Source organism: Monocercomonoides exilis, assembly GCF_001643675.1.
Source record: "Monocercomonoides exilis strain PA203 chromosome Unknown scaffold30-1206723, whole genome shotgun sequence".
In the NCBI taxonomy this organism is placed as follows: domain Eukaryota; phylum Preaxostyla; order Oxymonadida; family Polymastigidae; genus Monocercomonoides; species Monocercomonoides exilis.
In genome coordinates this window covers 30,375-45,928 of record NW_027150575.1, presented here as the reverse complement: position 1 = coordinate 45,928, position 15,554 = coordinate 30,375, and the positions used below count along the sequence as shown (strand labels likewise).

General features: G+C 34.4%; 3 protein-coding genes across 3 annotated transcripts; 2 read left to right on the top strand and 1 right to left on the bottom strand.

Moving 5' to 3' along the window:
* Positions 1-3,180: 3,180 nt before the first annotated feature.
* On the top strand, positions 3,181-7,761 carry MONOS_9642 (uncharacterized protein; the record flags this gene model as incomplete). Its single annotated transcript, XM_067880160.1, has 1 exon — positions 3,181-7,761. One exon carries the CDS (start codon positions 3,181-3,183, stop codon positions 7,297-7,299), a length of 4,119 nt encoding a protein of 1,372 aa, XP_067725043.1. The 3' UTR covers positions 7,300-7,761.
* Positions 7,762-7,853: 92 nt separating this feature from the next.
* Positions 7,854-12,351, top strand: MONOS_9643 (uncharacterized protein). The gene has a single exon (XM_067880161.1). It carries the CDS (start codon positions 7,903-7,905, stop codon positions 12,142-12,144), a length of 4,242 nt encoding a protein of 1,413 aa, XP_067725042.1. The 5' UTR covers positions 7,854-7,902; the 3' UTR covers positions 12,145-12,351.
* A 1,952-nt stretch (positions 12,352-14,303) lies between these two features.
* Positions 14,304-15,460, bottom strand: MONOS_9644 (putative RNA recognition motif protein). The gene is made up of 2 exons (XM_067880162.1): positions 15,290-15,460; positions 14,304-15,149 (listed from the first exon to the last, which is right to left on the bottom strand). The coding sequence occupies exons 1-2, from the start codon at positions 15,373-15,375 to the stop codon at positions 14,480-14,482; spliced, it is 756 nt and encodes a 251-aa protein (XP_067725041.1). The 5' UTR covers positions 15,376-15,460; the 3' UTR covers positions 14,304-14,479.
* Between the last annotated feature and the right edge of the window lie 94 nt (positions 15,461-15,554).

Below are 15,554 nucleotides of genomic sequence, written 5' to 3'. Positions count from 1 at the left end.
TCTCTCTCTTTATTTATTTATTTATTTATTTATTTATTTATTTATTTATTTATTTATTTATTTATTTATTTATTTATTTAAAGAAAAAAAAATATTATTAATTAAATTAAATTAAAAATATCGAAATTCGACATGTGTTTGTAATTAGTAGTTGTAAATCTATTCATTATCATGATGTTTTTGACACTTCAAAACAATTGACATGTTTGATTCTGCAGCTTTGCATATTGTGAAATTTCATCTCTTCAGGATTGTTGACTCCACCACTATGCAAATAAAACAAAAACTTTATTTCAAAAACGAAAAATTTATCCAATTGGGACAAAATTTTTGACAACAGGCATTTTTATTGAATAATGATGCACTTCAGATAAATTTTTTGTGAACAAAAATTTTGGAAAATATTGGTTCATATTTCGATATATGTATGAGGTCACAAAACATTATGTCATTACTTCAATAACATTTGCATATTTATGTGAAAATCAAATTTATTTTGAAATCTGATTAAATTTAAAAAAGTTATAAGTGAAACAAAAATTTTATGCTTTATTTAAAAAAAGCTTGAAGGTCCATATTATCCCACAATTGAAAATAAAAATGTGTTCGTTGAAATTTTTTGAAACAAACAAAAAAAATTTTTTTCTTCAAAATTTGTTCCATCGAATCTTAATAGTGAGAAAGATGTTTTAAGATAATTTATAAAAAATTAAAGAGAATATTTTTGAAATCACAACTACACCATTTACACCATTTATTATTCAAATTTGGTAAACTTATTATTCAAAATTGGTCAACTAATTATTCAAAATTAATAAACGAATTATTCGATTTTGGCAAACTAATTATTCAAAGTTGTTAAACTAATTATTCAAAATTGTTAAATAGTGTGTCACAAATCCGGGACATGTAACAAATCCGGGAAAGTGCATAAATTTCAGCTTTCATAAAACTTTTCTCTCATTCATTTGTTTCAAATCAAATAAAGGAATCGTCTGAAGTTATAAGAATTGCTTTTTTAATATTACTGTGTAAGCAAAAACAGTTTTTCTTCATAATTTATTTAAAACACGAAATCTGAAGAAAAACTGTTTTTGCTTACACAGTAATATTAAAAAAGCAATTCTTATAACTTCAGACGATTCCTTTATTTGATTTGAAACAAATGAATGAGAGAAAAGTTTTATGAAAGCTGAAATTTATGCACTTTCCCGGATTTGTTACATGTCCCGGATTTGTGACACACTATTTAACAATTTTGAATAATTAGTTTAACAACTTTGAATAATTAGTTTGCCAAAATCGAATAATTCGTTTATTAATTTTGAATAATTAGTTGACCAATTTTGAATAATAAGTTTACCAAATTTGAATAATAAATGGTGTAAATGGTGTAGTTGTGATTTCAAAAATATTCTCTTTAATTTTTTATAAATTATCTTAAAACATCTTTCTCACTATTAAGATTCGATGGAACAAATTTTGAAGAAAAAAATTTTTTTTGTTTGTTTCAAAAAATTTCAACGAACACATTTTTATTTTCAATTGTGGGATAATATGGACCTTCAAGCTTTTTTTAAATAAAGCATAAAATTTTTGTTTCACTTATAACTTTTTTAAATTTAATCAGATTTCAAAATAAATTTGATTTTCACATAAATATGCAAATGTTATTGAAGTAATGACATAATGTTTTGTGACCTCATACATATATCGAAATATGAACCAATATTTTCCAAAATTTTTGTTCACAAAAAATTTATCTGAAGTGCATCATTATTCAATAAAAATGCCTGTTGTCAAAAATTTTGTCCCAATTGGATAAATTTTTCGTTTTTGAAATAAAGTTTTTGTTTTATTTGCATAGTGGTGGAGTCAACAATCCTGAAGAGATGAAATTTCACAATATGCAAAGCTGCAGAATCAAACATGTCAATTGTTTTGAAGTGTCAAAAACATCATGATAATGAATAGATTTACAACTACTAATTACAAACACATGTCGAATTTCGATATTTTTAATTTAATTTAATTAATAATATTTTTTTTTCTTTAAATAAATAAATAAATAAATAAATAAATAAATAAATAAATAAATAAATAAATAAATAAATAAATAAATAAATAAATAAATAAATAAATAAAGAGAGAGAGAGAGAGAGGAAGAATGTTTCAATTGGGAAGAAATTTTTTGCCTTATGAATATTGTTCCACTTACTCATTTCTTTTATTGTTCACGATTTTTTATCATTTTTTTTATTATTTTGTTTGGGAATGTTAGACTGATTATGACACGGTGGAGAAAAAAATTGGAACAAATTTGAGTTTTTTTCATACGTTATAAAATTTTGCCCCATTTGAATTGATAGAAGCCATAACAAATTAATTATGTCAGAAAATTTTGGAAACTGTCACTTATCAGCTTTAAACTTTTCGGAAATTATAGAAAAGCTGGCCCAAGTGGCAAATTCACAAGGTTATACAGAGCCCACACAACTGAGTGTTGTGCTTCGAACTTTGCAATATGAAACGGACTTTAATGTTGTGTCGTTTAACAAAGATTCAATTTCGGAAGAAAATGCATATTTCTTTCAAATGATGTCTATTTTATATAAGCGTTGCATGGAACCTGCTCTTAAAAGCCCAGAAGTTCAATTGAAAGATGCTCCACAAATACGTTGTTTTCTCTGGAAAACTCGATCTTTAAGAGAAATATTTAAGCATATTATACTTTCTCAACAAAATTTACGTTATAGTGACATCAGAAAAAGTATAATTTTAAAATGTCATTACCTTCTTTTCGGACTTAATCCAGATTATTACAACAATTTTCTATCAACGATGGACAAGGAATCTTTACCGTATGATTACAGAAAATATGTAAACGAAATTAAAAATGCAAACCAAAAGTATTTCAATTTGCTTCCATCCACTTTTAGGACGCAATTTCAAGAAGCGAAAATGCAATCAGATGAGCATATGCCTTCAAATCATGAATCAGTCAAACGTGGTAGCATCCTTGAACAATTCAATTCATCTGATGTTCCAAAAATACCAAATAAAAATAGACAAGGCATTTGCTTCACTATGGAAAAAATTTCTTTCAATTGCTTGACAAAAATTCAAAGACGGACTCACAATCATCCTTGCATATTTTTTCTACCTTCAAGTACTGCGCAAATGAAAAAGGGAATACCTCAATGCAACATTGAAGCATATTCGCTTATTCCATCGGTTCTGCATGTGCTTTTCTCATTGCCATGTGTTAGACGTTATCTTCTTTCTCATGACTTTGGATTATCAGAATGCCAGGTTTCTTTGTCTAAATCGCATGCCAAAACATACTGCGACCTGCTTCAGGAATATCTCTCTTCCTCCTCATCCCCCACAGTCGCTTCAATAGCAAAGCCAACCAAAGATGATTCATCAGACCCCTCATTTCACTTTCCAAAGCGAAGGCGATCAGAAATGATTGTGATGCAACTGCAGATGCTGTGTCTCCTCTCCACTCTCTCTGTCCACCCACGCTTGCCGCTACAGCCACTCATCAGCTTGTTGGAAGGCTCTTCAAGCACAGCTTCTTCTTCCTCTTCCTCTTCCTCTTCTTCTTCTTCTGCACAGTTTCCTTCAAGCACCCCACTTCACAAGGACACTTTATCATCAGCTGCATCGCCTTCAAACAGAATTCCACAGCAATTTTGTGTTTTTGAGCGCCTTTTCACTTTCTTTCTTGGAGTCATATGCGAATGCGCTGTTCTTCAGCGGAACAAGGAAAAGAAAGCTTTTCTTACACTCCAAAGCCAGCAGACTCACAAAAATGAGCAAATTCAACAACTTCAACAACTTCCACAATCTCAACCAACAACGCAAACCGTTCAACCACCCAATCGAATGCTGAAGGCCCTTTTCGATTCCTCCTCCATTGTTATTCCTCATCCCTCCTGTGACTCTTCTGTCTCTGTCACAGTCGAAGTCTCTCTCACCTGCACCTGCTGTGGTGCTGTGCATCGCAGTGTCCATTCGCTGCCCTTTGTTGAGCTGCCCTTTGCTCCTTCGCTCTTCCGCAAGTGGTTTGTGAGCGGAAGTGCGAAGGGAAGGCAGACAGCTGGTGACGAGGCGGCTGTGAAATGCACTCTGGACTCGTTTCTGTCGTTCCTCTTCTGCCAGGAAAGAGCATACGCCAACACCCACCGCCTGCCTTTGTATGCACACAGGATGTACACCTCCTCTATAGCGATGGTGTCGAAGGAGAAGAGAAAAACAGCGATTGCTGCATCAAAACAGAGTGGCACTGTGATTGCTCCGCCGTCTGTGTATCAGGATGTGAATATGAATGTGTCGTGTGCGCAGATGTTTCCTTCATCATCATCATCTTCTTCTTCTTCCTCTTCCTCTTCCTCTTCCTCTTCCTCCTCTTCTTCCTCCTCTTCTTCCTCTTCTTCATCATCATCTGCCTGTTTATCAAGCTTCTCTAAGTTTGGTCTTCCTGGTCTCAACAGCCAATTGCCATCAGCACAGCCTCAGCCAACACTTCCACAGCATTCTTCCACACGATCGACACGCAACATTCAATCTGGTGCAAATGCTTACTCTTCATTTTATCCCTTTTCAACTTCTTCTTCTTCTTCTTCAAATCATTCTCTTCCTTCTTCTTCTCCTTCTTCCAATACCAATTCTAATTCAAAATCAAATGAACAGTCACCAAATCCTTCATTGTTTCCTTCTCTGTGCAAATGCAGCAGTGGATTCACCATCCATCAGATGAGGCTGTTGAGTGTGGGGAGCAATGTGGTGTTTGTGATTAAGAGAACAGACGACGATGATCTGAATCCTTCTCTTCGAATGCTTTCTGCTTCAAAATCTTCTTCTTCTTCTTCTTCTTCTTCTTCTTCTTCTTCTTCTGTTTCTTTTTCTACTGTTTCTCCTTCTTCTGTTTCTCGAATGACTTCTATGAAGAGTTCTGTCTTTCAGCCAGTGAATGAGTGGGAAAGAAGAGAGTTTTGTGAAGATTACTTTGCATTCCCGCACACACTCAACATGGCACAATACATAGACACAAAGAAGAAACCAGGGAAAGTACAGAAAGAAGGGTTGGTTGGGGTTATTGAGAGGGAAGAGAAGGAGAATGTGGATGATTGGGTTGGAAGGTTCTATTTGAAGGAGGCATTAAAAGAAGAACTATCTTCAGAAGATGAAAATGAAAAAGAAGAAGAAGAAGAAAAAGAAAAAGAAAAAGGTGAAGAAAAAGAGGAAAGAGAAGAAGAAGCGAAGGAAGAAGAAGAAGGTGATGATGATAAAGAGTCCTATGAAGACAGCATTTATGTTCTACAATCAGTTATAGCTCAGTCATCCACCAAATATTCAGAGGGAATTTCACACAAACAGAAAAGAAACCAAAATGCAATGGAATCTGAAGCAGAACAAGGTGTATTCAATAACAGCAGCTGTTTTTGTTCCTCTCCAGTGATATTTGAGCGTGTAAAGCATCCAGTTGTGAATGATGACGTGTTCAGAGATGTTCTTGCGAAGAAGCAGAGGAAGGAGAAATTGAATAGAATGGAAGGAGAAAGAGCGAATGAGTCATCTAATTCAGGAGATGATAAAGAAGGAAAGGAAAAATACGAAGAAGGAGAAGGAAGAGAAAGAGAAGGAATTGAAGAAGGAGAAGGAGAAGAAGGAGAAGGAGAAGAAAAAGAAGAAAAAGAACAACTTTATGATCCAGTTTTGTGGGCAGAGAGGGAATCGCCATTGAGTTGGGTGTGTGTTTCAGAGGGGAAAGTGAGTGATGTTCTGAATGACTCAGACATTGAGCTCACTTTTGGCTCTAAAGACAACATTTCTGCTGCTCGTTTCTCGGAGATTCAGAAGAGTGAAGAATATTGCTATTCACATGGGCATATTTCTTCTTCTTCAAATTCTTCTTCAGTTAATTCTTCTTCTTCTTCTTCTGTGTCATCATCATCATCATCTTCTTCTTCTTCTTCTTCTTCTTCAGAAACATCATCTGATCAATCATCTGAATCGAATATGACTCAACTACCTTCACTCAATTTCGCTTCTCCTGTTTATGCAACTGTGTTGGTGTATCGAAGAGTTGTTGCGCCGACAGGAGAAGGAATGAAAGAGAAAGAGAAGGAAAAGGAGAAGGAGAAAGAGGAGAGAGAGAAAGAAAAAGAAAAAGAGAGGAAGAATAAAAAGGAAAGAGAAGAATATGAGAGGGATTCTGATCAATTTTTGAGCGCCGAACAAGAATTGTCAACCACAGCAACAGTTGTGGCATTGCCAGATGATTCAATTTTGATTCCGAACACATTCCGAATGAAACTCATCAACTTCAACAACATTTTGGAGAAAGAGATGGAGAGGGAATTAGAAGCAGTAGCATCGTTATCATCAGCATCTTCTTCTTCTTCTAACACTTCTTCATCTTCTTCAACAACATCATCATCATCAACAGGGAAGCATCTCAAAACCCATCCAGTTCTGCTTCATCTTCTTCATCCTCATCCTTCTTTCGTCAGCCTTCGATTAACTCTTCCGACTCAATCTCGTTTTGTGAGTGTGCCTGTTGATTTGACCAGCACAACGCTGTTAGATCTCAAGCTATACATTTCTCATCTGCTATCTTCTTCTCTTCTTTCACAGGAATCTATCAAATTGCTTCTTTCTCAATGCTCTTCTGTTTGTCCTTCTCCTCCTTCTCGTTCTTCTCCTCCTTCTCTTCTTCTTCTTCCTCCTTCTTCTCCTTCTTCTTCTCGATCTTCTTCTTCTTCTTCTTCTTCTTCTTCTTCTTCTTCATCTTCTTCTCTTTCTCTTTCACAGCATTCAAAAGGAGAGTTGCCAGATGAAGTGCTTCTGAATATTCTTGTTCCTCTCATTCGCATTTGCTTGGCAGATGCATCTGGTCTTGTGCCAATTGCTTCATTGGACGATTGGAATATGTGGAAGGATGATGATATTGATGATAATAAAGATAAAGATAATAAAGATAATAAAGATAATAAAGATGATAATAATAAAGTTAACAATAATAAAGAAGATAATAATTATATTGAAGAAGAAGAAGAAGAAGATAATAAAGAAAATTATAATAATAATAATCATAATAATAATAATGAAATAGAGAAAGAGAAAGATCCTTCTCATTGCATTCTATCCCAATTGAGAGTGAAACTAACAAGTTCCACTCCTCTTTATGTGCAGCTTCGATCATCTGAAGCAGAAGAGTTTCCTTGCTTGTACTCAGAATCTTGTTTGGTTCCAAGAGATATATCTTCTCATTGCAAGATTATTAGTTAATTTTCATTGATAAAGTGAAAAATATATATAAAATATCTAAATAAATACAAAAATATTTGTGAAGAAATTAATTTTTGTGTGTGTGTATTTTTTCAATCTATTTGTGCATTTTAATGTTAATAGTCATATTTGACTGTTTTCGTTTGTGTTTTGCATTATTTGATTAATTTTTTATTATTATAATCATAATTATTTCCTTTTCAATGTCATTTTCATTTTGTGGATGAAAATTCATATAAAAGAAAAGAAATTGTCAATTGGCTTCCATAAATATATTGCAAAATGTTAATAAATGTTCTAAAATACCAAAAAAGTTATCTTTTTGAAGAGTGCAGATTATTATTTGTCATTATCATTGAACATTTGTTATTTTTTATCTTTTTCAGATTTCTTTTTTTTGTATTTTTCTGAATGCGAACAGATTAGCGCAATATTTAAATGACAAAAATGGAATTATCAATTCCCTATTGTATTCTTGAATAACCGTTTGATGATATCAAAAAACTATGACGAACATTTTCATTATGGACCATAACAAATATTTTTAGAAATATTTTTTCCATCCATTTCAATAAATTTATCTCAAACAAAAATCTCAAAAGCATGAATTGCAATTGTCATAAAAATGGATCTAACTCTTCTTCAAGGAGAAATAGATTAAAATATTTGTTTGAAGAGTCTTCAACGGATTTATCCGATGATTCCATCTTAACCTTATTTGTTCTCGGTAATCCGCATGTGGATAAATCAAAGGAGCTTTCTTCTGAAATCAAAAAAAGTTCTACAACAAAAATGCAAACAACTGAGCAGCCACACACGTCATTGAAGCCCGAGTTATCTTTGCCAGAAGATTTATTTTATCCTCCTGAACCGCATTTCGGCAATCGATCTGTAGAGATAATGCTGCAAAAAGAAGGTTTCTCAAAGGAAGACTCTAATTTAAATGCGAAACAATTTATTCAATCAATAGTTAAAGGAGATAAAGAAAATATTCAAGACAGAAACTCAGAAAGATTGACAAAATACAAAAATGAAGTGAAAGGTGGAAATATATCCCCTCTTCTTCCCTCTTGGTCTTCTAGTTATAAGATTAGCATTTATCCTCACCATTTTTGTATTTTTGATGATTTCTCAAAGAATAAATCTTCAAGTTCTGATGTTAAATCTTCTTCTCATCGTTTATCAGATCTTCCAGCACCTCACCCGCAATGTCTTCCTTCAATTTCATTCAAAATTTCAAAATCAATGACCACGCTTGAGGATGTGGCAATTCTTACTGCAAAAAGGATTTTACAAAAATCATTATCTGAAGCCTCTTCTGATAATTCAAATTCAACTTCACAAGCAGCGAACCCTTCAGATTCATCTGTTTTAGATCTTATCAATCGAATGGTTTGGAGCATTGTTTACATTCTGAAGCCAATTGATGAGCAGTCACCAATGACAGACAGAACTGTTTCTTCAGCTGTGTTTTCGTTAATACCTTCTCCTATTGTGTTAGACTGGATATCAAATCGAGACAAGCTTGTTTATTCTCTCGTATCTTCCTCTCCACTTTCTGGTTTAGAGGACTATTTATCTGTCTCACTTGTTGTCGAGTTTGTTTCGACAAATGAAACTGACTCTGCAATTGAAGCTATCGATAAAATTCCCATTGTCATTAATCCAACAAAGCCACTTGCTGTTATGCATCAAAATTCATCTGCTATTTTGGAGTACTCCAAATCTCATACAACTTGTCCTCCATTAACGGAGATTGTTGCGATGACAAGCAATGCAACTGTGCCTGTTCGGTTGGTCGATGCAGCAACTGGATGCATTTTGCTTCATACGGCTCTTCACGCAGACACAACCATCGCGATGCTTATGAATTACGGACAAGATTTTCTTGTTAAGATTCTCGAAAGGCTTTCTTCTTCAGAACTGGAACGATCGAAATGGAAGCAGCAGATAAGCAGTGCCAAACTGAAAGAGCAGTCTGAGTGTTATCTGAGGCTGCTGAGTGATAAAGGCGTCTGTGTTCATCTCGTGATGGATCCCGAAGAAGACGCAGAGAAGTTCCTTGATCCTCGTTTGAAGCTCTCATCGTTTGCTTGTCTTGCGCGCAATCGATTTTTGTTCTCTTCTCTTAGAAAAGAACAGAATGACTGCACACACACACAGACTTGTTGCCCCACGTTCTATCTGCGTCGGTGGCCGCCTGGTTCGTTGTGCTCTGTGCGGCTGAGGCTTTTTTCGCCATCTGCGCTTCTCTTTCGCGACAGCTCTGTTCTTGTTGGAAGGCGGCCGCTCTTCAAAGGAATTCAGCTGCCAGAAGGAACAGACACCACACGTCTCTGGGTTGACATCGGAAAAGTAGTTCTTCCGTCGCCTGCTGAAGAAGAGAATTCGATTCTGAAGTTGATTCTCAATTGTGAAGAAGACACAGCATCTGGTTGTTCATCTTCTCTGCTGTTTCGCCACTGGACGCAGTTCTTGTTTGCCCAGGCGCATTCGTCTCTTGTGAAGACATCTCTTTTGATGTCTGTGGTGTGCCAAGTGCAGGAGCTGTGTTCTCTTTTTGCAAGCAGAAAGGCAAAAGGAGAGGACAGCAGCATGACAATATTCAGAGAAGTGTTTGGTGCACAGAAGTCTCACTTAGATTCTCGTCCTGGTTCACTCCACACAAGTTTCGAATCGCTGGAAAAGGAAAGAGCAGAGTTCCTCTGCCGGCGTTTCGTTGTTCCTTTGGAAGATGAGGACGATCAGACATCTTCGCCTTCATCTTCATCTTCATCTTCATCTACTCCTGTTCTAATCCCTTCTGGCACTTCCTCTCCTTCTTGTTCAGATTCCTCAAAAAAGCCTGTTACAAGTGAAGATCCTCTCAGATTGTCAGCGTTTCAATCTCAGCTAATAAAAGACAGCTTGTATTTTTCACGTCGTGGCTCATTTTCAGCGCTATCGCTGGGGAACAGTTCAACTTTCAACAAGCTGAATGAAGAGTGGGCGAACTTTGGGCTGATCAACAACTGGAGGGAGATCAGAATCAGGCGAGAGGTGCTGACTCAGACAGTTGCGGAGCCTTTGAATGGAAGGATTGCAGAAGATGACGAAGTGACCACGATGATCAAAGGAGACATTTCTCAAGCGAGTTTGATGACGAGGCTTGTTGATGAAGTTGCAAGTGAGTATTTCAAAGTGCCTGACAAGGAAACAATTGCTCAGGTGGAAAATGTAATAAAAATGCAGAAAAGCAGAATCGAAGAGAAAAAACAGAAAAAGCTGAATGAAGAAGGAAAGAACTGTGAAAGTTCATTAAATGGCAAAGGTGATGATGAAACGATAACACGGAAGCAGCGCCCGGTGGATGTGCTGAATGAATGGATCTTCCCAAGTGAAACAGGCAAGCAGGAAGAACATATCACAGAGAATGATATCAGATGGGTTGTTGGATTTGATCGAACGATTTATAAGAAATGTAATAATGAATACAAAATGAATGTATCTGAATCGAACAATGAAGTGGGATGCGAAGAGACACAGGAAAAGGGAAAATCAAGAGCAAAAGAAATATTGAAAGGAGATTCAATTGTGGGTGAATGTTGTTCTGATGAAGATTCAATTGAACTTTTGTCTTATTTGCCATCTGACGATCCAGTGAATGTTCTGTCTCTTCCACCTCCAACTGCAATCAATCCATTTTCTGACAGCCACTCTCACTTTTCTGATGATAACGATAAAGATAAGGATAATAATCCATTTGCGATATCACTTCAGATTGTACCCAAAAATGCACCGAAGGCAACACCTGAAAATGTTCTGTTTTGTATCCGATTTGTTGATGCAGCAACAGGAAGAGGATCCACATTGCATGAACTTTCTCTCCCTCTCAGCACAACAGGTGAAGAGTTTATTCAAACGGTGCTGTCAATTCTGCTGAAAAAGGATATTCCCAAAGAGAAAAGAGCTTCTGATTCTGAATATGCAAAATCGCTGCGATGGCTGAAGAAATACCAAGACGGAAGGACGAAGTGGGTAGATTCACTCGAAAAGCTTGTATTGCCTGAGGATTTGAGTGAAGAAGGCAGGTTGCAAGGGGAGAGTGGAAGTTCAGTGCGTGATAGCAAATCGAGTCAAGGTGAAAGAGAAGCAGTTGATGAATGGTGCAGTCCGTGTGTTGTTGAGTTTGTGGATACTGATCTTCTGGAAGATGCAATGAGCTCACCTGTTTGGGCTGCGAATTGTTTGAATGAAAGGAAAGGGAATGAAAGCGATACTGATGATACTTCTTCGTTTGACAAAGAATCGGCGGATGATTCAAGTTTAGATGAGCAAGACGAATCTTTGAGCAATCCATATTTTCGTCCTTTTCTGATGGAAATGACAAACTGCTCTTTTTGCATAGAATCTGTGTATGGGGATATTGGATTAGACTGCGATGTTGAAGAGAATGCAGTTGATCAACAAGAAAATGCTCCTCAACAGCAACAAGAAACAAGCGAGATTACAGAAGGTATCGATGAAAGTAACAGCAGAAAGAGTAACAGCAAAGATGGCATAATTGAAGAAGGAGACAAAATCTCAACTGGACAGAATTCATCATCGCAACTGTTTTCAGCTGAAAAAGAATCAAATTATTTAAGCAAAAAAAAGAAAGATGTTACGAGACTGGAATATTGGCTTGAAGTTGATAAAATGAGACGGAAAAATAATTGTTCAAACAACTCTTCATTCTCAGTTCAGAAACAAATGCAATTCTTCAGCGAGATTCAGAAATCTTCGGTGAATTCCATTTCTTCAAATATTTCCATTGCTGATATTTTAAAATCTTCGGGAAGAATTATTCATATTTCAGCTGTTTGATTTTTCATTTATTCGAATGTTATTGTTGTAATCCTTCTGAAATTTTAAAGTAATTCTCTCATTCCGTTTTATTTTTGTATTTTGAATTATTTTTGTGGAAATTTTAATAATTTGGTATTGCTATGATATTATTATATTTGGCCTAACTCTTTGGGAATCATTGCAATAACTTTTAAAAATAATTTATTATAAATTTTAACACGGTGAGTATTAAATATATTAAAAAATATCATTCAATTTAATTATTGTTCGATAATGAAAATTCAGAAAAATGACTTTAAATAGAAAATTTCTGATTCAAATTTATTCGGAAGAAATAATTGAATTTCTCGAATCCCTTCAGTTTGAAAGACATTGATTTGATAAAGTTGATATTCGAGGAATAGATAGCAAAAAAAATGTTTTTCTTCACTTGGGTGAAACATATTTCGAATCTACAAAAATAACAACCCATCACATTTAATAATCTATAAAAAATAGTCCAAATAAGTAATTCTTTTAGATAAGAAAAAAATATTTTATTTTCAAATAAATAATTATTTTCTTATTTTGCTCAAATTTTTATTAACATACACCCAACTTCATTAACATGGAATCTATTTCTGCATATTACTATTTCAAACATTTTTAAGAAGATTCGTGTGCAGAAACAGAATTTTGAGCAAAATGTAATATTTTTGATTTACATGAAAAATAAACATATGCGACTATTCAAAAAGCATTTCCCAAATGGCTGGGAGGGGGAGGGACGGACTATAAAGCTTATTTTGCACGACGTGAAAGTTTTTTGTTTTGCTTACAACTTTATTAACCTTTTGAATATTTCTAAATTCATTGGACTTTCACATCTGTGAACAAGCTTCGTTGAAATCAAAACAGAAAGAATTGTAACATTTTATGAATGTCAAAAAATGGAAACATTTTATTGTGTTTTTTAATCTCAAAAAGTCAATGAAAAGTGCATTATTTAACAATGAAAACGCCTGAAGTGAAATATTTTGCTCCATACAAACAAAATGGGTTTGTTTTTGAAATACGTATGAGGTCACAAAACAAGATGTTGTGATATCAATGACCCTTGTTTTCAGATATGAATATCCAATTTATTTTGATATCTGAGAAAGTTTAATAAAGTAATGAGCGAAACAATTTACAGTCTAAACCGGATATAATCACATCGGTTTTTGCACAACTTTTTGTAACTATATCAGATTGTGATTATACACGATGATGCTTAACACAGAAAAAAATAAAAATTAATTATTAAAATTATTATATTTGGGTCGATTTTTTTATTTTTGGAAATTCGACACAAATACACTTTTTTCATTTGCGTAATTAATTTTTTTCAATAATACATATTATTTTGACTTATTTAAGCACATTTTTAAAAAAACGAAAAATTGAGATTTTTGATCAAAAAATTGTTTATTTAATTGAAATAATTATCCATAATGAAAACAACTGTGATTTCATATTTTCAGCCCAGTGATTATATGCGATGGAAATTGAATGAAAAACAAGCAAAAAATGTCGGTGCATCGAAAAATGTGACAATAAACGAATGTGATTGTATTCGACGTGATTATATCCGGTTTAGACTGAATAAAAGGCATTGCTCAAAAAAAAAAAAATATCTTTTTTACGCACATCAATTATTTATATTAAGTCAGATAACTCATTCTTTCACAAAATAATATTTGATTTCAGAGTGAAGTTGATTATTAAAATTCAATAAACTTTTCGTTTTACAAAATTAAACTATTTCTGTTATTTATTTCGACAATAGAATTTTTATTCGATAATAAATAAAAGTTATGAGAAAAGTCATTTCACACAAGCAAGTCGTGAAGAAAATCATCTTTTCAATAAATTAAACACCTCAAATTCTTGAATTAAAACATTTTTCCTATAAATTGAAATGATCATATTTTATATTGGGTATGATCAAATGAAACTTTCTCTTTTCTTCTTCAATAAATTCATCAATAAACTATTCAAAGAATCACACAGCCCATTTAAATAAACTGGTTATTTTCAAGAAAGTAATAATATTTTTTTAAAAACTTCTTGCTTCAAAGAAGGATTGACTTGGTACCTTTTCATTGGGAAAAATGAAAGTTGAAAATTTGACAATGCCAAATAGATAAAAATTTGGAACATAGCATGTAGACTTTATGAGTATTATTGAGTAAAATCGAAAAAACTTCAGATGAAACGTGTATCAAAAGGGCAATAACAAAATAAAGAGTAAATAGTAAAGAACATTCAATTAACATTTGAAACAGACTAACACTGTTCTTTACATAAGAACTTCAGAGATAGAAACAGTCCTTTACTTTGATTGTTCAGCTGGGACGTCCATTGCAGCGCTTGTTCTGCATTCACGATCTTTGAGTTGAATTGTTTGGTGTTCAGCCAAGAATTTCTTTTGTTCAGCTGCAGATGCAAATTCAACAAATGCATATCCAACATTAAGGGCTGTATTGAAACGGCGATGAGTCAAGATGATGTCTTTGACTTGATATCCTTTCAATGCCTCGGTCAAATCTTCTTTTGTCAGTGAGTATGGAAGATTTCCAATGTGAACACGTGTTTGTGATGAAGGTGCATCGGGGTTAAGTTGACGACGAGTTGGACGTCTTCCGCGACGTGGACGTCCTGCGAATCTTCCTCTTCCGCGACGTGCTGGGAATGCTCCATATCCGTATCCATTGAAGGGAGCATTGAATCCACCGAATCCTCCGTAACCTCCAAATGGTGCACCAAAGCCACCATACCCAGCAAACCCTCCTCTAAACCCACGACGAGCGCCGCGTGCTCTGGGTCTACGAGTTGCTGGAGCTTTTGATTTCTCATATGCAATTTCCACACGAAGTGGCTTTCCGTTCAAGTTGTATCCATTGAGCTGTCTCATAGCTGTCTGAGCTGCTTCTTCGTCTTGCATCTCAACATATCCGAAACCTCTTGAAACTTCATTTCTTGTTTCGATTGTTGCGCTTTTGCTGTTGAAGTGATTGATGTATTTGAACAAAGATCGCAACAGGAAACAGCATATCCACAATTTTCAATAAAAATGAAATATAATCATCATTAAAAGCAAATAAATAATAATTGAAATAATTGTTGAAAAATAAATACAAACACGAGTCCGATTGTTTCGAATAATTTTCCAACTGTAACTGCGGTTGTGCTTTCGCTCAAGTTTCCTACGAAGAGTTTAACTGTCATGGAATGATCTGATGACTTTCTGGTCTTGAAATGTCTTTTTGATTCTGTATGAATCTGACCTAATAATGAGTTTTAATGTTCCTAAATTAGCGTACCCGTTATTTGAGAAATGAGTTAATATTTGTGATCAATAGTTGCAAATGAAACAGAAATAAGTTAATTTCCTTATCCATGTGATG